General features: G+C 37.9%; 1 protein-coding gene across 1 annotated transcript in view; it reads right to left on the bottom strand.

The window, feature by feature from the left end:
* adam22 (ADAM metallopeptidase domain 22) overlaps nt 1–18,900 on the bottom strand; it is an 85,691-nt gene extending 66,791 nt beyond the window's left edge. Inside the window, exons 1-3 of the mRNA XM_088928874.1 lie at nt 18,564–18,900; nt 18,028–18,188; nt 13,021–13,097 (exon numbers count right to left, since the gene is read on the bottom strand). Of these exons, the coding sequence (XP_088785000.1) occupies nt 13,021–13,097; nt 18,028–18,188; nt 18,564–18,651 (326 nt within the window). The 5' untranslated portion in view covers nt 18,652–18,900. The remainder of the gene's footprint in view (nt 1–13,020; nt 13,098–18,027; nt 18,189–18,563) is intronic.
* Nucleotides 18,901–24,261: the final 5,361 nt, after the last annotated feature.

The raw sequence follows: 24,261 nt of genomic DNA on the forward strand, positions 1-24,261 counted from the left end.
AAGTACCAATTTCTAATTCATATGTAACCCACACACACTCAGACTTACAGGAAGGGAACAGAAAAAAATCTTGGTGTACATAGCTTTTAAATAAACATCCAGAAAGATAGGGTACTCCGTCACAGTGCGGCAGGTCTGTGCTACTTCCCCAACCCAAAGTACCCTGATCATCATGCCTTCCTGCTCAAGGAAGGACCTGTGGGGGGATGTCTGTGCTCCTAAAGGTCCCTAGCAGGGGGGAGAGGAAGGGTCAGAAGTCTACTGTGAAATGGTTCTAGCTGACACAGAAGTGCAGGAGGAGCACAACCCAACCCCAGAGGCCTTGAGTTTGAACAGGACGTGCCTACTTAGGTTCAGCTGCTGGGACCAACTAACAGAGCTCGAGGGCTCAGAATTTGCATGCGCACCTGGAAGATGAGCATGATGCACCGTGTAGCTGGAAAATGCTCCTTGCTGGGGCCTCACTCCTCCACAAGACTGCCAAACATACAAAGCCACCAAGGTGCTGAGCTGGGAAAAATGCACTAGGAATGCACCAAATTGGCAGAGAACGAGGCTGCAATCCACAGTGACTGCAGATAAGCCATTTAGAGAGTTCAGAATCAATAGAAAGAGGAGAGTGATGAGCTGGAATAAGCCAAGTAGGAGATGGCTACTCTCCCAGAGTCCTAAACTGGTTGCCCAAAGCAGAGGCAGACGTGAGGCACTGGGGGGCACCGGTGGAGAATCTGCAGTCCCAACTCAGCCAGGCCCTTGCTGAGACAGTTGGAATGGGAAAAACTTTCAACAAAAGCTCTACTGACGACTTGCTGGGGAGAAAAGGGGGAAAACAGTGGGAGACGCTCCAAATGAAAGAAGAAACTGAACAATAAAAAATATGTGATCTTTTGCTGGAACACGTGCTAGAATGAGCTCAAAATGGCAAAGCTCAAAACACAGAAGCTGAGTAAGGAGCTAGCTTTGGTCAGGAAGTGTCTGGGGGAGGAGGAGATATGGCAACCAGGAGTTGTGTGTCCTGGACTGGACCTGCAGGGGAGGTGGAGGACAAAAGACTGCTGTTGCCATCCCAGCCAAAAGAAGCTGAAAAGGTTGAGGCCGTTGGAAGGTTAGACGGTCCCAACCTGCCCAGCAAAAGATGAAGGAAGTCATGAGGAGTCAGGAGCTTGTTCTTACAATTTCTGGAGAACAGGACAGGAAGGACCTCGACTTGGCATCTCCAGTCATGCCCCAGTGGCCCCAGAACTTCTGGGAAAGGTAGTTGAGTCCACAAACACCTCCGCAGAGCCAGAAGAGAGAGACATTGCCCAGTCATGGACAGCACTTGATCCAGAGACTAGAGGGAGGGGGATGGTGCCCCGATCTGTCTTATTGTTATGTTTTGTCTAAATAACATTTAATGTTGTTCAACTTTACCTGGTGCTTACAGGTTTTCCGGGAAGACTACTGATTTGATCCTTATATGTACAGTAGTAAAGCTATCCCAAGTAATCCTTAAGTTTACACTACAGTCAACAAGGAATATCGACCATGTCATATAATAATACTCCTGGATAATATTAATATCCAGTCCTCAAGTGAATGGATGTGAAATATTTTAATTTTCTGTTTTTTATTGTATTTGTACTAATGTTTTCTTCATCATTTTCTAAGCGTTTTTAATTTCTAGAAGGAGCATACTGTACTCTACTACACTCTACTATTCTAATATCATAGATGTTGCCCATTCACAAGTGTAAACTTCACATGGGGCAGCCAGAGCATAATGGCATTAGAATGCAAATGGAATTCACTGTCACACCATCACTTGAAGCCTTGCAGTGAAGAAGGGCTATAATAAACAAAAACAGATTCTGCAGAAACTGCAACCACACAAATAAAAGATTCATTCTCTGCTTTGCTTATTTTGTGTTCTAAAACATTCCTATCCATCTGTTTAACAAGACACAAATACATCATTGCACTGCACACTGCATGGTAATTTCTGAGCCTCATTCTTCTCCCTTTTTAATGCATTTAAATTGACCACATAATGAGCTGCCCCAGCCATGATATTCAAGCTTCTTACAGACTGCTCCTCTATATACTGTATCTAATGCATATGAACATGCCTCTTAGCTAAATGTAAGTCTGACCTAATTTTCCTTCATTGTAAGCTGAATATCAATTTCCATGTGGTACTGTATGTGTCTCAAAATTTACCATTTATGCTGCACTATAAACATGTTCTACAGTACACACGGTTTTGTGCTTATTAATGTCATTTTCCTTCCCCAAAAATACAATTACTCATTCATATGGTTTCTACATACTGTACATGTGCATATTTCCCAAGAGTGTAAATACCACTTACACCAAACTACATTAAGTTGTACTTCTAATTGAAATCTGGCACTGATTCAGAGTTTACCCATTCAAAATCTATTAAGATTTGAAATCTATTAGTGTTTTTCTTTAATAATGCAGAGGATGTACCATGAGTCCATCTCCATATTTATTATTGAGCATTACAATCTTCATTTTCATGACAAAAAATATTTTCTGTGCACCACTCCATAAATGCCATCTCAAAATCCATTTTGCCTGATATTCAAAAATATGTGAACCAAAACATATAGGCATTGGCAGAAAAACATACAGCACTCTCATTTTCACAGACCTGAAAATCTATCTCTTTAGTGAGAACACAGTGGAATACAGTCTAGTGATCTCTCTGGCATCAGTGAACGCAAAGATGATCTTCAGTCTTGTGTTTTGCAACCCACTACTAAACATATTGTGTTGTGTCACTTAGAGATTCTATTTTTGGAGATAACACACAGTTTAGATTTTGATGTCTGCATGCAGTACATCTTCCTAATGGAACACGCTATTTTCAGAAGCTGTTCTGCGTTTAAAAAACAGTGTGTGCAAAAAAGCAGGCACAACACATTTTATTGCAAAGAAACCAAGACAAGGATATTTATCCCAAAACTACTGCAGCAAAACTATTGTGTGGACTGTGACTGATTACTGTGACTGTTACTGTGACTGATACAGTAACTGCTATTTTACCCCTTTTCAGTATAATTGTATTTTTATTGTTTAGCTTTCTGTTTAGCTATTTTCATTAGAAAATGTTTGCTTTATAGAAAAGATGATACACACACTTAAACTGCAATTCTAATCCTTGGCATCACTGAGACAAAGGAAATTAACATATCTGCAGCAAGAGAACTGATGGAGACCATTTTCTGTTAGTTTACCAGTAGAAAGAAGACTATTTATCCATAAAAGGAACAATAGGCCACTTCTCTACAAATGGAGTTCCTTTATGGCTATCATAAAGTGTCTGGAGGGCATGTAAATGGAAATCCTTGAAAGGAAAGGGATTTCTCTTATCTCCCTATTTTTTCATTGATGATCATATTTCTATTTTAAACATTAATAGAAAAATCTGACACAAGGCCTATATTTGTTACAAACTGAAATCATTTTTCAAAATATTATTTTTTCAAAAATAATTCACAAAGTACACATCTTGTTAGTAACTGGCATACAGTATGTGAACAATGAAAAAGACTGGAGCCAGTTCAGTTCAGATTCTTGTGAAAGCAATGTGAACAGGGTACTAGATCATGAAAACAACCTGAGCCCTGAAACAAGCACATGAACTTCATTCATTATTTCTGAGACCCAAGGATGACCCAGCTGAGTAGAGCCAATTCCCATATAACAATAAAACACCTCTTATTCTACTACTTGAATCAAATACAGAATATTTAACTTCAGATATCTGAGAAGTTTAAAAATACAAAGGAAGGAATATGTGGTAGAAACACAATTAATCAAATTTAATACAGGGAGTTTAATTAAATGTTTCCTCATTTTTAATTTTAGAATATTTATCAAAATGATATTAATCTTGTTATTATCTTGATATTAATACAGTTCATTCTGGTGCTTTCACACTCTTCTTGTTAGGGTACCTTGTGGTGTTTTGAATTTACTAACACCTTCTACAGGAAAACCACTCAAGTTTATCTCTTCAGCACTATTTTAATATCCCTAAAAACAAACTCGAGAGAAAACTACAGTATCAGAATTCCCCGAAATACTTGGTACACCTTTACTGAACATAAGAATACACGAGAGGACACAGATAAGAAAAGGACATTCATCTTATTTATTTGACTTTGGATTGACTTTTAGTATCTGATTCATTAGAGGATCTCATTCAGATGTTTCTTGAAGGCTGCAAGCTATCAGCTCAACTGACAGGAAGCTTGTTCCAGACTCTCACAACATTGCAGAAGGAAGTATTTCCCATTTTCTGTCTTAAATACAATTCCCTTAAGTTTCCAAACTGTGTTCTACGGTTTCTGCTTCACTGTTGAAGCTGAAGAATCCCATCAGTTTGACATTGTGAATACCACTGAGGATTTTAAAAATGTGAGCCAATTACCCTCTTTGTTCAAGACCTAAAATATTCAGCTCTTTTAACCTAGTGGTGTGGATTCTTTCAATACCTAGGTGCTCTTCCTTGAACTGGGTCCACAGAAGAAGCCAGTGTGCCTTTTACGGAACACAGTAACCAAACTTTCACGCAAGATAAGGTTTCCTGCATCAATGTCTCCATCTGAAACAGTAATGTTTTCAAAGGATGCAACTGCCTTATCTGCACTTCCATCTACCTTTAGGATTACATCCCCAGTTTCTACCTTGTCATTGACAGAAAGGAATTGTCTATTCCTGCGATGGACTGGTGTCTGTAACCTGCGTTGTGCCAGTTGCTCACAGGTACAGCCTCCGGCTCCCCTGCGACCCTGAATTGAAAGAAGCTGAAAGAAAATGAATATTGTCTATTTTTGATGATGTAAGGCTGATGCACACTGTTCACTAGCCTCAGTCTAGAACACTAGAGCTGCATCTTGTATCTGTTTCAAGATGGCACTGTGCTAGTGGCAGCCTGTAACAGCAGCTCTGTGTCTTTTTGTTGTCTTTCGTTTTCTTTCAATTAGTTAGTGTTGCACGTCTCACTGACTGTACTGACTGTATAGTATGTTTTGTATTTTTGTATTATTGTATTATTTTGTTACATTGTGCTGTGTTAACTGTACTAAGCTGCTGTAGCACTGCAATTTCCCTCACAGTATCAATAAAGTATCTATCTATTTATCTATCTATCTTGTACACACCAGTCCTTAACAGCACAGGTATTATTTGTACTGAGAAGCCATTGGACATCGATTTTATGTTGCTGCCTAGTTGTATGTATTTTACTATGAATCCACCAATACAGTCATTTCCTGCACTGTATGTACTGTAGAGTATCTTAACTTAAAAGATTAATGAGGGCTGAACGATAAACAATAAAGTGCTCATGTATTTTTTCCACAGCACCCATAGACTGGTAATGGCAACTGGAGTCATGTTCCTTAATGCACTGGGAATTGAAGCTGAATTTCAGAGAAAAAACTGGATATGATTTTGATGAGGGCAGAACATAAATTTTCCCTAGGTTTGAAAAGGAGAAATGTTGCCCATCAAAATATTTTTTTATTCCCGACATCACACAATTTTATACGCGAATTGTTTTTTTAAAATTTTAGATACAGTAATTGGGTCAACACAAAACAACCAGCAAGGCTTTTCTCTGGCGCTGTTTCTCCCTTCTTGTGAGAAGCTACCAGCCCTGTTATTCTTCCCCTGCAGTGCTGCTTACAATTCTGCTCACAGAACTCTAAAGGGAAAGGCAGACAATTGACACTCTGCTTCCTGCAACCATGTGATCTAGACAGCGTTACAGTAAGCACAGGCACTACATCAAATACAGCAGCCACTTTCAACTCGAGCTTTTAATCAGCTGTCCACCCAAAGGTTTACATCTGATCACACGGCATCACTCTGTCGCTGCAGAATGTAAAGCCAGAATATGAGCCATGGGGAACCATTCCAGAAATATGCATGCGTACAGCTGGAAATGATTCCATCTAATGAATCTACTAATATTAAGCAGATGAAACTATTTGTGGAATTTCATTCAATGGACCCATTGTGTACCATCACTGCAATGAAAAAACAATAAACCTTTAATAATGTAAAGCCTATATTCCTCACTGCACATCTAAGAAATAATTATATCACTGTACTTCATATCTTATTTACAAATATATAGGGAGTATCCCCGTGATTCTGTTCTTTTTTTAAACCATCTTTCAGCATAGCACCTATTTAAACTGTAAGACTTTTTGTGATTTTCACACCTACAGTATACGATCCACTTGCTATTCTGAGTAAATGGCCATGAGGGAGAAAGTAAAGCTCTTTTATTGTCTGCTAAAAATAGATTCATTAAAGGAAATTGAACCATTCTGGTTTACAAAAGGATTATCTGTAACAAGGTGATTGTAGTCATGGCCTTAGACTGTAATTTAGTCCAGACACCGGGATCAGAAAACATGCACTTATTCAGCATTAGGCCCTAGAATGATTTATATCCATAAGTTAAAATTACATATCCAACAAACTGGGGGAAGACAACACTGTTCCATCAATTGCCTTATCTAGTCTTTAAGCACAACTAATCTTGAGCTGAAAATGAGATTGCGAGCTGAAATGAGATTTATATATCAACTAGCTGATTGTCAACTCACTTCCATCCATCAGGCGGTCAAAACTGTAAAAATGTCAGCTATTATAAGCGTGTGTATTTCGTCATTTTGAAGTTTATCTTTCCCCTTATCAGAAATGTGTGACTCTGGAATATACGTCTTTACTGCAAAGTATTCTTGGCACCAGAAAATGGCAGGTTAAATATACAGTAGAGAGAGAATGCTCACTTCAGAAGCGATGGAAAGAGATGAATGATGAGCTGGAAGAAAACAGGTAGGAGATGGCTTCTCTCCCAGAGCTCCTGTTATGAGCAATTTCTCCTGACATCATTTCCTCTCCTAAAACACTATACAGTACTTGATCCTCTTCTCTCCCTCACACATGTCTTTTTGCATCCCTCCTCTACCCCATATCCACCTCTGCAGCTGCCCCTTGGTCACTCCCCTCTCTGCCTGGGGGTCCCAGCCTCCTCGTCCTCCAGGAGGCCCGGAGGTCTGCCCTCAGCCAAGCGGGTTAAGCCAAATGTTTACTAAACACTGCATAATCCTTTTAGTACATTTAATTCTTGGGTGTAGTTATTCCTAGTGAAAAGACAAGGCCTTCATTTAAAACTGTGAAAACTGAACCTGATTCATCTCCTTGTGTCACAGAGAGAGCTACTGAATGTGGGACACTGGAGCAGCTGCTACCATACAGTAGGTACTGTATGTCTTTTTCTTTCACTTTTTTTGTGAACCAGTGTTTACTAGTTTTATTTTTTAAAGAATGAACAAAATAAAAATAAAACAAAGCAATACATCAGACACTCCTCCATCACCTCAGCCACTTGAGATTTTCATGTTTTCCAAAGGGCTTTGAAGTGAAAACTGGACAGCTATGATAGAAGCACCATCAGCTGCAGCCTGCAAAGTCATCACCATCCACCATCCCTCACTCAATACCATGGACCTGAGCAGCATTTAACTTCCTGTACATGATATCAACACAGGACAGGCTCCCAGTGATCCCAGGGGAGGGAGAGCATCTGTTGTGACAAAGGCTCAACAGCCCAACCACTGTGTTTCTTCTTTCTAGTTTTCAGCTCAAAATGATGACTATTTTTGGTTCAAGCAGGTTGCAGTACTGTATTTCCATTATGCTCTTCAAATTGCTGCAGGAGGGGTGAACTTTAATGTAAAGAAACCCATTTGAATGTCTGCCTCTGTTCTAGGATGACAGAGATTTGTGGATTCTATCTGTACACACTGATACTACAGTGCTGCTGAATGTCAAAGACAGACTTCTAACCAAGTCCAGGTGTACATCAGTGGTGATTAGCACTGTCACAAGATCCTGAAGGATTTTTTGTGAACAGAGAGGCCCAGATTTTCCACAGGCATAAAAGGAGAGGTACTTATTAAAAAGAAGCCTTCATTTACTGCAAACGTATGGTTTGTAGAAAACACGAAGAGTTTATATTTTTCGTGAATGCAAACTCTAACCCGCCTCACTCTGCCACTGCTGTGATGTTTAGACCTTGAAAGACTGCACTTAGGTGGGGAGGGCTCCATTCAGCCCCATGCTTGGTTCTGATTGCAGTCAATGCCAAGCTCTGCTCAGTCCTGTGAAGATTTCAGAGGAAAACAATGAAGCAGCAGGCAGCGCAAAGAACACATTCATCTCATTAATCATCTCCAGTCAGATTGAAAAGCGCCTGTGTAGCCCATGGTCAAGTAAAAGGCTGAAAACCTGTACAGCAACTTTGCTTCATTCCCTAGGTTGGCTGTAGTGCAGCATCATCTTAATTTGTGTGCCCTACCTTCTGTTTCACTACAGTATTCTTTTATAAGTAGGCCTCACAAGGGTAAGCAAAGGGCATTATGATCAAGACTACTCATTAGTTCATCTATAAATCAGGCATTCCTTGCCATGGTAAATTATGCATGGAAAAACAAAATTTACAGCCAGATACACACATTTTTCATGATAACAGCAGCAGAAAAAAAAGAAAATGCCTATCATCTCATATGTCTGCTCTGTCCATATTTCTGTCTCATATGCAACTAACAAGGATATAGCAATGAATAATATTGCAGAATCAGCATCCCTCAAGGTGTGTCAGACGAAACACAAACTCATGCATTAAATGATAATATGAATATCTAGCAATTTACTAAAATGCGCCAATGTTTAGGTAGTACAACATCTCATTAAGATCTTGAATCCTAATTATGGCTGGTAATCCTTTATTTAGACTCAATTGTTTGCAGTTAAGTTAAAATTAGGTAGTTGTTTGTCCCTGACAGGACTCATTATTCACCCTGTGATATCAGGCAAAAATATAATGAATTTTGATTTGTCCATTTAGATTTCTCAATTCAAGGCAATCTATAAAAATTATAATATCTGAAAAACATGTGTTCACCCGCGCAAGGAAGGAACCCTCATTTTGGTTGAAATGATAAATGTACAATTGAAAGTACTATACTTTCACACTCTTTGGTCTTGGTACTGTGGAAAACATTGAACTGAAATAGTATTAGTACACGACAAAATGTCACTGCAGCAAAAGATATTACTAACTGAATACCTGACCTTCAATTATGTGTGACCGTATTGTGCTGAACACCAGAAACACCGGAAAAGATCTTACATGTATGTTTCCTGTATGAATCTCTTTGCCCCTTGATTTAGAAGCTATAGAGTATATCTCAATTGTGTTCATTAATTTATACAGCCACAGTATTTACTTGCTGCAAGGCATGGATTTACTACTGTGGCGTGTTTCATTCATAAGAGAATACAGCATATTCTTTTGGTCCTTCATCCTCTCAGTTAAACCAGACTACCACTGGAGAACAGGACATCCTAAATCACACTTTACCTTTAGAATTTGAAACATACAGTTTCATTTTAACATGCTGTTAAAACATGCATAGTTAAAAATGTATACATGCATTTTTAAAAGACCTGTAATGCTGACCTGTTTAAAAACAAGAGAAAGCAGAACAAAACTGATGTCAGTTGGTGTAGAGAAAACACTCCCACCCCTCATTTTCAGTTCTGGCCAGGAAAAGGCTTTGTAAGCCTCAATCAGAAGGACTCACAAGGAGAAGAACTTGGACACCAGAGATGGACTCTACAGAGGGCAGAGAAGGAAGGCTCATACATTGTCTTCCCTTCTCCATTATTGGACTCGAAAAAAAACAGGATAGGAAGGGGGAAGCATAAGGGACTGCATTACTTGGGTTGGCACCTTTATAATTGCCAGGTGGCGTAGCTGCAGTGTGGCATCCCCACATACCTGTGACACATAACCAATCATACTTTGGTTAAGAAATGCCCCAGCTAAAATCTTTTTAAAAAGTGCATACAGAATTGTATTACTGAATTTAAGAATGTACTGTACCAAAATAAATCTTTCAATACATACATTTCATTTTCTCCTTAAAGAACCAGCCTATTTCTGTCAGTTTCTCAAACCTGGGTGGTTTAGACCACAGTTTGAGATGCAGTTTTAGTCAAATGAAAAAAAATCTTTTCTGAACCTGAGAAAAAAATCTTTTTTTCTTGCCTTTTCCATTTGGTGTAGGGCCAAGATTTAACAGCCAGTAATTCAGACCTCTACTGCAAAGCACGCCTATTGATCAATCTGAGAAACTAGTACTCGCAGCATGATACTAAAAAATCCTGCCAGTTTATCCTCCATACCTCCTACTAAGACACAAGAACACAAGAAAGTCTTGGAATGAATTACACAAACAAAAAGGCAAGCTTCATTAGGTATGAGTTTGGGTACCATAAAATACAGAAGAAAGATCTGGGATAATGAGTTAAATTGTCGCACTAGGAGCACAAACTTTGATGGTTTCACTGATAAACTGAGAGATTGCTCAGAGAACCCTCCAGTTTGCAAACAAGATGAGTCCAAGAATAGCAGTGATTTTTGCATTTTCTAAAATACAAAAATTTCAAAAATACTTAATGATCTCCAGTTAAATCAGTAACACTAGATCGTCTTCATCTGATCCTTATTTTTACCATGTTGGAGTCATCATTCTGGCAGACAGGGTCGATTAAAGGGCCCCACTCCTGGTCTAAGTTAGTAGGGTAGCCACTTGAGCAGAACTTTCAAACTGCTTAGCTCAAAAGTATGTTGGAAATAGCTGTTCACATCTCCTCTGATCCCTCTGCAGGTTCTGCATGAAAAATACCAAATGATGCCTTCAAACACACATTTTAGAATCCCTTGATGTAGACTTAACAAAATGAGGAATTCCTTAATCCCAGATTCAGACAATTCAATCAATAAATGAGTATTGCTTATGGGCAAGTGCAGTCAGTGTTTATGTGCAAAACGAAGTGGTAATGTGCTTAAGGGGATTGTGATGGGAGTAAACCTACAGATGATCTGTGTGGATTTCTGTAGGAGTGATGTATAACGACTATGTTTTAGTTTATGTCTTTGGTATATGTCTATAATATTATATTTAAGTGCAACGCAATGCTTATTTGTACTGTTTATACATCTCTGCCATAGCTGCTTGGATGCAAAACTAATTTCTGAGAAATCAGACAATTATGTATTATTGTATCACAAGGAAAAGGAATAAATAAATAAAAAAAGATCACCTCTGTCATTTTTTTAACTACCTCATACACTATATAGTTCACATTATATAGTCTGAATTTGCTCAGTGCTTCAGAAAAAATGATGACTCTCCACAAAGTGCCAGTGAGAAGACAGGTGGGAATGTGAAACAAGACTTGGATTCTAGCCATGATGCTCTCCTGGCCAAAAGAAGAAGTGGGATTTGGAGAGAGGCGGATTATATCAGGGACTTAAGGAATGAATGTAAAACATCCAGGAATATCATGAGTGTCACCAGCCTTGTGAAAAACCTACTGTCCTCTTAATCCAATGCCTTTCAAAGCAAACAAGTCAGCACAATGATTACAAACCTCCTTTGCCCACATACTGGAATATATTAGTGTGTTTACAGCTTGTGCGCTTTAGTCAGCAATACAAGGAGCATCATTTTTCATTGGGAACATAATAATCAATATTTCAGTCTGACAAAGCCACAATCCAGCTTGCACTAAGCCTTCGTTGCAAATCATCCTGCATTATGATGGACTACTAAATCATTGCTGTAATAAAAAATATATTTCACTTCAGTAACAAAAGAAATCAATTCTAAATCATGAAATGTATACATTTATATCTAACCCTAAATGTCTGGATTTCTTCAAAAGGTTCTGAAAACTGTCACTACATATCTATTTTTTGCACAACTGTCAGTTAATATTCTGCTATTTACAATCTTAAGAAAAGACAAAAATAAGAATTATTTATTAATTAATTATTAGTTGACATTCATAGATTTCTCCAGTTACTGATTTGAATAAAATAATAATATTATCTATTACATTTATATATCTATTACACAATGAACTATTTTTATCCTTACATGTAGGAATCAGGGAAAGATAGCTTTTTCAGTCCATAAATATGCAGACAATTTGACTACTTTCAAAGCTTTTCATCTTTTCTGCTTCCCAAAATAGCTGACACTTCATCTATTTAAAAACTGTTAAACTTGCTTTTGTAGTATATATTGCACACAATAAGTGTTTTCCTTAAATATTCCAGAGAGACATTTTAAGAGAATCAATATGACTTTGAAATTTAGCCTCCTGTTTGCAGTTCTCAGGAGAGGGTATTAGGATTTTTGAGGCTATTCAAAGCTGATGTGTCTATTCATAATTGGCATTCCACTTGCGTGAATTCACACAGACACAAAAAAACTTTTATTTTACTTATTTGAGGCTTATTTAACTCATACCAGTATGTCCTTGCTCAAGCTGATAAAAGTGATTCTCATTTTCGTGTTTTCAATTATTTGTCAGTATTTTACCTGAATGTTCTCACTTGCTCTAGAGTTGTTCAATTCATTCTTCTGATTTAGTTCAGGGATTCTGATAAGTATCTTTCTAGATAGAGTTTCATATTGGAATTATTTCCTTTAGGGACTGAAAAAATAGGCTCTGACAGATGTTTTGAAAACCCGGCGATAAAAAAATAAATATGGAACATCTCCCAGTCTTAAAAGCTTTCTTTTTATTCTGATACACTAGCCGACATAGATAGAGGCATAGACTGGTGGATGGAGGCAGCAAGTTACTCTAAACAAAGTATTGTAGTGTTGTCTCTGCTAATTCCCTGGCACTGATTTCAGCTGTCATGTCATGCCTTCAAAAAATTATATGAGGTACAATAAACACAGGAAAAATATGGAATATATTCAGTACACATAAGCACATTCAGGCAGATATATTTGGAAAATTGCTGTGCTGTATATGAATTTACATCTTGCGTTAACCCCAGACAGATGCCAACGGAGCTGGATTATAACAAATGCGTGCTTGATTACATTCCCATATACTCACTGGTTCAGTTCCACATCTAAGATGAATGTTGACCCAAAAGCGTCCACCTGGAAGCTTGCTTGTGCCACATGTGTTGACTGTAAATGCAGACAGAGTAAAAAATGAGTTGATACTTTTTTCCAAGTATTTGACATCTACTACTTCAACATTTGCAAATAGTGGACGTTGCTCAATACAGTGCACGTTTTGCAATATGACCAGTCTGACTACAAAAAATACAATTTCTCTAAATTCTATTCTCAATCTTAAGCACATAACATGCAATTCCATTTGTAATAGAATAACCACTTCTCAAGATGAATTATTAAGGTTTTCACATTAGAAAGCTGCAGCTTACTGTATACATCATTTCATGGCTTGTTCTTTTTTTCATAAAGATGAGAAACAAGAACAACTACGCATTTGGCAGACTCTAAAATAGGTAACCCAGATACTTGTTTTCTAGCTACAAATTCCAAAAGTGCTCAGGTCTACACGTCAGTAGGCATCGTTCAATACATCACATTTTTACAATGAAATCTCTATCCTAGTAGTTCATTTCCATACCTCTGTTGTCTCATACAAGAACAATGAAGTGTTCTGCAGACGTACAGAATTAACAGCTTCAACTGGAACTGGGTAATAAATGGAAGATTGAATGTTTTACAGTGATGATTATACTACTTGCCATACAAAACAGAACTATCTCATTATCTGATGCAAAAGGCTATTTACAGTAAGTCTGTGTACTGTTCAGTTAAAGGATTGTTGTTTTCTCTGGTAGATGTTTTGGTGTTTTAGGGTTCTGGGTTCAGTTCCGGACTCGAGCACGTTCTGTGTGGATTTTGCATGATTTACCCATGTCCTCATCTCCGGGAGCTCCAGTTTCCTCTCAATGTCCACAGATATTCTGGCTGGGTTAGTTGTTGTCCCTATATTGTCTTTTTGTGCCCTATGACAGACTGGCATCCTATCCAGAGTGTCTTCCTGCTTTGTGCCTTATGCTTCTGGGAAATATGCAGGTTGCTGTGTCCCTTACCAGGAATGAGCAGCTCATGGATTATGCACAGATGGATTGTCGGATCGTATAACAATTCCAAGTGCTTAAGGGCACACTTTGTGTTTCCAGGAGGCACGGTACAAACGCAGATGTGTTGGCTCTCATTAGATTAATATAAAATGCGATAAATACAAAAGCATAAAACTGAAATTTTAACTAAATGTAAAAATGAGATTATATATAACATCTCCAAATTTTAAAACAATGTGCAGTCATCTTCCCTTTGTAGTCTACGCCTGGCAGAATTTCAAAGAAGACATCAAAGGAGGATTACTGTGATTCATATGCATGTATGGAAGCTTTAATTTTTTTGAATACTTTCTTTAATTGGTTCCAAATCAAGCTTTGATTAGCAGCACTGGAGACAGCCTAAATTGATCTAAATTAATGAAGTAATTTTACACCAGAAAGTGTGAAATATTGGTTTGAATTCTAGATTTATAGTGTTCTATTGTATTATGTACAAATACTGAGGGTTCACCTTTAATACACTGACAATACTAAGAGTTAACTTTTCACCTTTAATGCAATAAATATCAACATTTCTTGCTGCGGTTATATATACATATACAGAGCCTTATATAAATTCTCAATATATTTGGTATTTGCTATACAATAACCTTATTATCACTGGTCTGAGTACATTTATAATTAGAACATAAAAATGTTACAAACAAGAGATGACCATTTAGTTTATCTAATGTATTTTGATACTAATAGCTATTTGTTTCTAGAATCTCTTTCAGACATTTATTGAAGAAGCCAAGAGTATCAATTTCAACAACCTATCTGAGAGCTGGTACCAGAAATACAGCAATTTTAAAGTTATAAATTAAAACTATTTAATTTTAATGTATGTAATTCTAATTTACTCATGAAAGACTCCATATTTACATAAAATGATGTCTGGCTATTTGATAGTATGAGAAAATTTAAAAAATTTAACAAAGTCCATCTTACATGAAAATACATAAAAAAGTTTTTTTTTTACTTATACTTATTTATATACTTATTGCCCGATTGGATTAGGTTGGATTAGGTCTCAAGCATCCACAATGTCAATAATTTAGATTATACTGCAAGTTTCAGGGATCTAATTTCAGAGTGAGCTCCTCTTTGAATCCTAAAAAATGTCAGCAAGACAAGAAGGGCATAAAAAGTCATCCTGCCTGTGATTGTTTGATTAACCTGGTTTGTGGGGAAAGTAAATCTCTAGGAAGATCACTCTGCCTGCAAGCAGTCATTGTATGGTTGAAAGCTGAAGAAGAGCTGTCATTAAGCTTCTAGTCTTTCTATTAAAGCATCACATATTTATGGCTCATTTTTCACCAAATAAGCCTAAGCCATTACCAAGCAGTGAGCTATCTAACTTCTTTCTTTGCCTAGGCCAATATGACACACCCCAGCCTTTTTCGTGGATAGATTGTACACATTCAGGAGTCTCTTGGACAAACTCCCTTGTTACACAACCATCCGTAAAACAATTCAATAATTCAAATGTTCCTGTAGATACAATCAGATAGTATTCAATTTTTTAATTGATTGACAAACGCGGGTGACTAATTACTTTTTTACAAATCCCAAAGCACTGTGCCCAATACATTAAATAATTAAATTAATTACAACTACCTTGAAGGATCAGTTGTTAATGGATCTGAAGCCATAGTGAGACCACAAGCTCCTTAAATATCGTTAAGCAGTGCCCATTAATACAGTAGATTTTTTAAGCCTTAAGAGTATTCTATTTTATTCTGTAACACAAAGCATTGCATCCTGGTCAGCAAGCTGTCCAGCTGCAGATTTTGCACTGATAACCTTCCAATTTCTTCTGTCTAGACTGAATCCTCTTAAACATCCATTATCCACAATTAGCTTGATCAACACTACGAGAATTCCAATAGTCTCCAGATCATAAAATCAAATTTCTTGCCACACATACAGTACACAGATGCCTATCATTTTAAAGGGAGGCCTGTCATGTTCTTTGTTTTATTTTAGATTCTATTACGTAAATACAGGGTGACCTAGGGAAAGGGTGCAACATTTGAACTAATGAAAAGCAAAAGATCACTTATACAGTACATTGCTAAGGACAGCATCAGAATTCCTTGTCTGCAGTTCTTCATTCTATTCTTCTGTCCTAGTGAGGGCATGTATAAAGGCACTACTTGGACAAAGGTAAGAAAATCAACCATTAGGTGCACTACATATATCTTAGTACATACAATAGAGGTGAGACAACTAAAAGATTATGAAGCTCTACCTTTCTTTCCACTTTGGCACAGAAGGTAGATACCCCCCAAAAAAAACTGCAACAATTCATCCAAGTCACTGTTCTTCAAAAGGAAAATATTCACCTCCATGCAAATACTCATCAGTTCAGAGCAGGTAGCTGCTTAGGAAAAGATGCAGCTCTGTCTCTCACTGCCATTAGCTTAGAAAAAGAAAGCAAAAGACTTCACAGTTCTGAGGTGGCGATTCCACTGTACATACAGCACGTTAATCCTAATGAACACTTACAATTGCAAATTAATAAGTCATTTAAAAACACACACACACACACATCATTCCGAAGTATACCTATTAACTAAATCGTTACTTTCCAACGTATAAAAAAGGAAGAAATTAATTTTATCAACATGTTTGCATCTTGTGTAACTGATTTGTTTGTATATCAAATCAAGGTGTTTTAGTAACTGCGAACTCCTTCAAATCAAGACAGCTGTTTTTCACCTCCACACAATTTATCTTAACTTTGATATCTATGGAAATATACAGTATATACAAGTTTTTTAACAGTCTTACGTTTATTTGCCATACAAATGATTAGGGGAAACAGAAGTACAGTATAAAGTTTCAACAATATGTTTCAAGGCGCTGTTTTCTTTTATCAATGTCATAGTCCCAGACACTAATCAGCTGTTTTTTTTTTACTTGGTTTTAAAGCATTAAAAGTAGTTAATGTTACACGCAATTCCTTTTCGGAAATTCAAAAATGAAATGAATATTTCTGTGATGTCGCATTAAAAGGCAACCATAAATATTAACGATGTATTTTTTTAAAAAAACAATACAGTGGTCTTGCTGCAGCGTCTCCTAAAGGTTACTGATTTTGTAAAATTGTATCGCAATTTCTAGGACCGCATTCCTACCGGTTTTTATTTTACAACTTTTTTTTCTCGGCGACAAGATCGGTTTTTTTCAAGTTCTATTTCATAACGGAACAATATGGATAAAAGTTTAAGCTGTACTGAAAACGTTTTCACTTTCACTCATAAGGAACACAGGGATGCGAAAGGTTACTATTTCTAATTTCTATGGGTAACGTGAACTACATTATTTGTTGACATTAATTCTTTTGTTATGTAAAATTTTATTATACGCTGTATGCAAAGTGAATGTTTTGAAAAAAAAGGAACATGAACTTGATATAAATATACATTGAAAATAAAAAAATGCAGAGCTATGGATACAATTTTTTTCTGCTGTTGTATCTATTATTTGTTTACATTTAAAAGTTAAAATTAAATTATTATATCACTTTATTCTATTGCAGATTGAGCACCCTTGCCGTGTACATGCAGTATTCAAAAACAGTAAAAAAGCCCTTGTTCCATGATATTCAATGCTTCTTTTCTAGTATTACACTTGGTAAATATATTAAACCATCACGAAACTGCTATTTGGATAACGAGTGATAACTATAAATCTGACATATTTAAGTGTTTTTGTTTTGAAAAAACCCTTGCTGGTATGTAGGAGTGGGGTTGTATTTATGTGAATTTTAAACTAACGCTACACAATAGCGTCACACCGGCGCTGCACGGTTTTTAATAACGGGAACTGAAGACATGACCAACGTTTGTATGGTAAAACGTTTCCAAGGGCAACAGGCAGCTGAAGTCCTCCGTTATCTAATTTCTCTCAATTCAAACACCACAGAGTTCTTGAGAATAAATGTACTGTACCTGTTTAATGTCTGAACTTGTTTTTATCCTGGTATTCAGTACGTGGTGAGTGGCTTGGCTGTCGTTGTTCATGCGGTAAATTAATCGGAGCGGTACGGTATTCTCCTTTACGAGGAACCTGCTATCATTCCGACCAGCCTTCCCATTTAATAAGGCATCTCCTTAATAAAAGAAGAAAAAAAAACAATTATCGTAATCTGCAACCTCGTAGGCACAACGGCACTGCACATACACATATTGTACAGAAACAACATAAAAAGATGTTAGAAGAAATAGAGTACTGTACATAACCTACCCTATTTTTAGAAAAGGCAATGATTTAACAACAGAAGGCATTTCTTTCATATGCATGTGCATTTTAAAGTTGTTTACAACGGAAATTCTGTTTCGACTATTTCCAACTGGACAAAAAAGGGCCACACTCTTATTTTCCCACCCTACACACCTATCACGCCAGTCAATGTTTTTACCATTTTTACTGACCATAACATTTAACATCCACCATATTTAACAACGTAAAAATAAATGCAGGTTACCTATTCGTCTGGTGGGATTGCTGGAATGGACAAGGTACATTGCTCCACAGATGAACAGAAAATAAATCCTACAGTGAGGAAACATCATAATATCTTCAGATGATAATCCAAAAAAGATTTCGGGGTTTTCCTTTGTTTTAAAGCAAAATCTGAGCAAAACACATCCGCGACCGCTCTCTGGTTGTCTGGTTAATAGCGCATTCCCTCTTGCTGGTTGCCATTAGGATGTTCATTGCAGCCTCTGCATTGGGATGCTGGTTAAAACGCTAAGTGCATTTGAACGCTTTTCAGCCTCAGCGAAACACAGAGCCACCTCCTTAAAAAACACCAATATCCAGCTCACTGCAGAAGCGCCTTATACATATACATGAAGCAGGATCACAGGGACCGAAAAGGATTGCCGGGAGCTGTAGTGTGTAACACCACAAAACAAATGACGATAAAAAAATCAATTAGAAAATACAAAACCTGACTTCATAAAGGTTGTTGCAGACCGCAACATTAAAAACGAGCATAAGAACCTAAATTTACTTCTTCTGAACACATTTTATGAATTATTCGGATTGATCGCTACGTAATTAATGACTTACAGTATGTAGTCTTCATTTTATACTGTATTTTTAAAATTATTTTTACGTACTTATACGAGACGAAAACTTTTTTTTATTTAAAAAAAAATTAAATACGAATGGCAAAATAAAAAGCGAGAAGAGGGCATTCAGCCTGTCTAGCTGTTGGGTTGTGAGTTGGTGATTCATGAAGTATAATCTCTTCATAAAAATATAAATATAAATGTAAAGGGGTGTTTATGTGCTTTTTAGTTCATCGAGGAGAAACGAATAATTTCGAACCTGTTTATGTGAAATAAGTGTAACCCTAGCTGACTTAGCAGAATTAAATTGGTAATTAGAATCAGGTAGTTAGTCCTTGGCATGGTAGTGCAGTGGTAAGCACACTGTTTTGCAGATATAGGGCCCTGCGTTCAGTTCCTGGGGTGCTATCTGTGTTTTTGCCGTGTTCACATGGGTGTCCAGTTTCCTCCCACAGCCCAAAGACTTACTTGTAAGCTCCTGAGACAAGTGTCCCCTGAGTGAGTTGCTGTGTGCTTGTGTCCCATCTAGGGTATATCCTGCATTGAGCCTGTTGCTTGCCGGGATAGACTCCAGTTGCCCTCCGACCCTGAATTGGATAAAGCAGTAAGAAGATGGATGAAAGGATGGATAAATAACTGGGGAATAAGTAAATAAGTGGTTGGGGAAGTCCTGTCCAATATAATGGTCAGACCCTGTGTGATTCAGGTCTTCATCATACAGGCATACAGGTTAGTGAATACATGTCTTACCACACTTAAAATAATTCTGAGGAGAAGAGTAGTTGATGCTCATTAGTCTGGATAGAGCTGATCACGATGAATCTACCCAAGAACAGTCATCCTGCCAGGATCTCCCCAAGAGCAACCTGGAAAATCACAAAGAACCCAAGAGTAACATCTAAGGATCCACAGACCTCTATTGCTGCAACTAATGCTAGTGTCCATTCCTCAACCATCAGGAAAAACAAGATGAAATTAAATGGGTTTCATCTGAGGACAGACAGGAAGAAACAACTGCTCTCCAAAATGAACATATCTGCTATACTCAAGTTCACCAAAAAGCACCTAGACAATACACAAGACCACTTGAAGAATATTCTCTGGACAAAAGTTAAAGTTTGAAATTTTGATATATTTTGTGTGGTGAAAATCAAGTACTGGTTTCCTACGGTGGAACCTCTCAATGATTATAAAACAAGATGGTTTATCTGCAAATCTGGAGGAGAAAAGTGGATCATGCAGCAAGACAATGACCCTAAACATGCAATCAGATCTACAACAGAATGGTAGAGGAAGAAATTTTGAACTGTGAATTAGCCAAGTCAAAGTCTGGACCTGAACCCCACTGAAATGTTATGGCAGGATGTGAAACAAGCTGTTCATGTCAGGAAACCCTCAAATGTCATAGACGAACTTACTCTGTAAGGACAAAATGGGCTAAAATAATAAATGTTGATGCAAGAGACTGATGAACTGTCACAAGAAAAGTGTAGTTGAAGTCATTGCTGTCCAAGGAGGTGCCACCAGTTACTGAAAGTAATATAAGATCACTTTTTTGGCCATATACAATTTCACATACCCCAACTTGCTCTCCATGAGACACACAGACAGGGAGAGAAGTTTGGGGTCAGAGCGCAGGGTCAGCCATTTATACAGCACCCCTGGAGCAGCTGGGGTTAGGGGCCTTGCTCAGGGGCCCAACAAAGCAGGATTTCTCCGCCAGTCACGGGATATGAGCCGGCAACCTTCCAGCCACAGGCGCAGATCCTGAGCCACAGAGCGGCCCAGCACTCACCAATGCTTTTAATCCCAGAAAGAACCCAGGAGTTTCAGTGGCGAAATTCATGGCCCAATAGGGACTGTCAGTTTATATGGAGCCACTGCACCGCTCAGTAAGTAAGTAAGGGTACACATACTTATTTACATAAACATGTTTGCTGTTGGACCATTTAATTTAAATAACCCAATTACATCTTATGTCTTTCTGTTATACATTGAATCAGGTAAGCTTCAAGTTTTATTGAAGTTGGAAATGTATTACGTTCTAAATCTAAAATACTGTATACAAGAATACCGACTAACCTAGGTCTATTTTAACCATGCAGCAGGAATGTCATGACTCGGAGAAGCAGATGCAATCATGGGAATCATCATAATGGGAAGTAGCTAAGGCATTCAAGGCCCATCTCTCCACTAACTCTAAGGCCTCGGCAGCAGTAGTGAGGAACAGGAAGCATCCATGTTTCAAAGAACATGAAACCATTGTTCTTCAGCGTGTGACTGACTAAGTGTGAGGTTACGGGAAATGTAACTTGAATGGCCAGCAATTAAACGGCACTCTGTGAGTTTTCATAAGGCATACAGTGTCAAGTCTCTGCAAAATGATTGCAATGAATAGATTTTGTATCCAAGAAACTGTTGCAGCACATCATGGACGAAACCAAGAGAAGAAAGCTTGAAAGAGACTGATGAATACAGTGATGTGCTGAACTTAGCCCCGTTACAGGGGTTGTAGTTATGGTTGCTTTTTTAAATAACTAAAAAAGAAGAAACAAGCTCATACCATTGGACTAAGAAAGAGCGTTTCTCTCAGATGAAAAGATTTAAGGCTAACAAACAAGCTTACTTTGCCACCAGTCCACTGTGACCTCTGCAGAAACTGCGTCAAGGGGCGCAGCTGTAGCACTGTAATGAGCAATTTTCAGTTGTGATTTAATAAACCACGGCAACCAGACTTGCAGCTATTCAAGAATCGTGCAACATCAAGCACATCATTGGATAAATTTGTAATTATGAGGATCCAAATAACAATTATGGTACCGGCAAGTACTGCAATGTCGTGCTCTGGGAGGGCAGCATGTTGAGCAGGTCTTCTATACACAGCTCAACTTTTTACATTAGCTTTTTACTAAGAGGTCAGTTTTTTAAAAGCATGTACTGTACTGTATACTGTGTGATGTGCGATGTGTGACAGTTTGTTTCCCAGGTTTTTTTCAGTGATTTCAGATCGGCCAGTCTTTGACACCGATTTTGCCCTTGGAAAACACAATACGCCCTGCAGCATAGGTCTGAATACCAGCATATCAGGAATCCCTTTTCCCCAGCAGACCAACTACTGGAGACCACCTCTAGTTTGTCTGCGGCTCTCTCGCCGCTAGTCCGTTTGGAGAGGGCGTGGGGTCTCCTCCAGCAGCCAGCCAGTCAGAATACAAGATAGACGTAGTCCCTTTAAAAGCTCATTGAAATGAGTATCTTTGATGCAATCATGCAACGTGAGATCAAAAACAGAGTCAAATAAAATATGTCTGGTTCTGACTGGTGAAGCTTAAAATGCATTACATAGAGTGCAAAAAGATCATAATTTAGAGCCATATCAATGGTTAAAAAAATGAAAGGCAAAAACTGGGTCATAAAACAACATTTGAATTATTGTAATCAATGCCTTTTCTTTCAGGGTGTTTCTGAGCCTTCATTACCAATTCTGTTTGTTCACTGATGCCCTGTTAGTGGGTCTTTGCCTCTCTCTAATGGCTGCATTGAAGTTGCAGCTCATCTCCTGGAGTGTAATTAATGATGTCATCGCTTGCAGTGACATTTTCCATTTTCCCTCATCTGCATCTGTTTGAAGTAGTAATGTAAAAGCAAAAAGCTATCTGGACAGTGCTGTGAGGTGTTTAAATAATTTATGTGGCAACGTTAGTAAAAGCGAAGTCTCCACCTTGCCACAAAAGACACCTGCCTACTAGTTACAAGCCAATTTCCCTGTATTTTTAAAGTGACAGGGAGTTTAGGTTTTTTTATAGTGAAATAATGATTACATTTAGAATCTAATATATAATCACAAATACAAATCAGAACAAAAAAGGAAGACAAGTAATCAGGGAAGTGGTCTATTTGAACACACTTTGTAAATAAAAATGCCTCAGACCAGGATGAGACGGTTCTCGGAGCCAAACAAAGTAACCCAGAGTAATCCAGCTGTACTCTCTATTAGCACATATACACGTGAATAAAGCCATCTAAGTTTCAAAGGGATATTGGAATCCTCCTAGAGTAGCCATCACAGAGCATTCCCCACACCTCTACAAATGGGTGCCAGTCACACCTAGAATAAATGTGACAGTCAATCAAAAATCTGATTATAATGGATTGGTCTGGGTGCCTCGTTTTTATAAGGAAAATAAATCCCAAATTTGCAGGCCCCTCAGGAATTACATACTACAGGCTTTCCAATTCGATCCTATAAAAATGACGGAAGAGGAGAGAAGAGAAAGAAGTGGCAGGGGAAAGTGACAAGGAGAGCAATTATATACAGATGAGACGGACCCCTTAAAGATTTGAATGGTGAATGGAGAGGAAAATAGGGCAGCTTCTCATGGCAACCTGCAGACGCAAACGATTGAGTATCTGTTACATGAAGCAGATAGGCTTCCTTTCAGATCCTGAATTTTGAGCATCCGTTATTATCAAAAACCAGGAGCACGAGTTGTTGCGAGGTAAAAGGGTTATCCAGTAAAAAAAAATCTCAGAATGATGAGCTCTTGTGAAAGTTCGGTGTAGTGCCAACAAAGTCTTTGACATGCTTTCCAAAAGGTTTAGCAAGTTTGTTAAAGAGACCAGCCGAATAGAAACAGTCCTGCTATTAGTGGCAGAAAACAAAAGACCCTGAAGACTGATTGATATAATTAACTGGTTTTACTAATGCTTTCTCTATAGCACACCAAAAGACTGATGTACCAGGATCCTTTCACATCCTCATCCTAAAGACTCTTAACTGAAAGGCCTGGAGTGTTGATATTGGCTGTAAGTATTTATACTACTATGGTACAGTACATCCTAGCAGGGCAGTAACTCTGACAGTACTTAACTTAGCCATAGCTTACATGAGTGTAATACTCTGTAAAATGATACAGTCTACCATTCTTTCACATTGGTCTTTTTTGTATATAATCAATTAAGCTATTTCAACTGTTGGGCAGATTTATTATAACAAAATGTTCTGATTCATGGCAATCTGTGTATCACCAAAACTACCCATCTCATTTGTGTCATGTATGAGGTGTACACAATAATACAAGGGATGACAGACAAAAAGGTAAGGATAGA

Source organism: Atractosteus spatula, chromosome 12, assembly GCF_055471065.1.
Source record: "Atractosteus spatula isolate fAtrSpa1 chromosome 12, fAtrSpa1.hap1, whole genome shotgun sequence".
Taxonomy (NCBI): Eukaryota; Metazoa; Chordata; class Actinopteri; order Semionotiformes; family Lepisosteidae; genus Atractosteus; species Atractosteus spatula.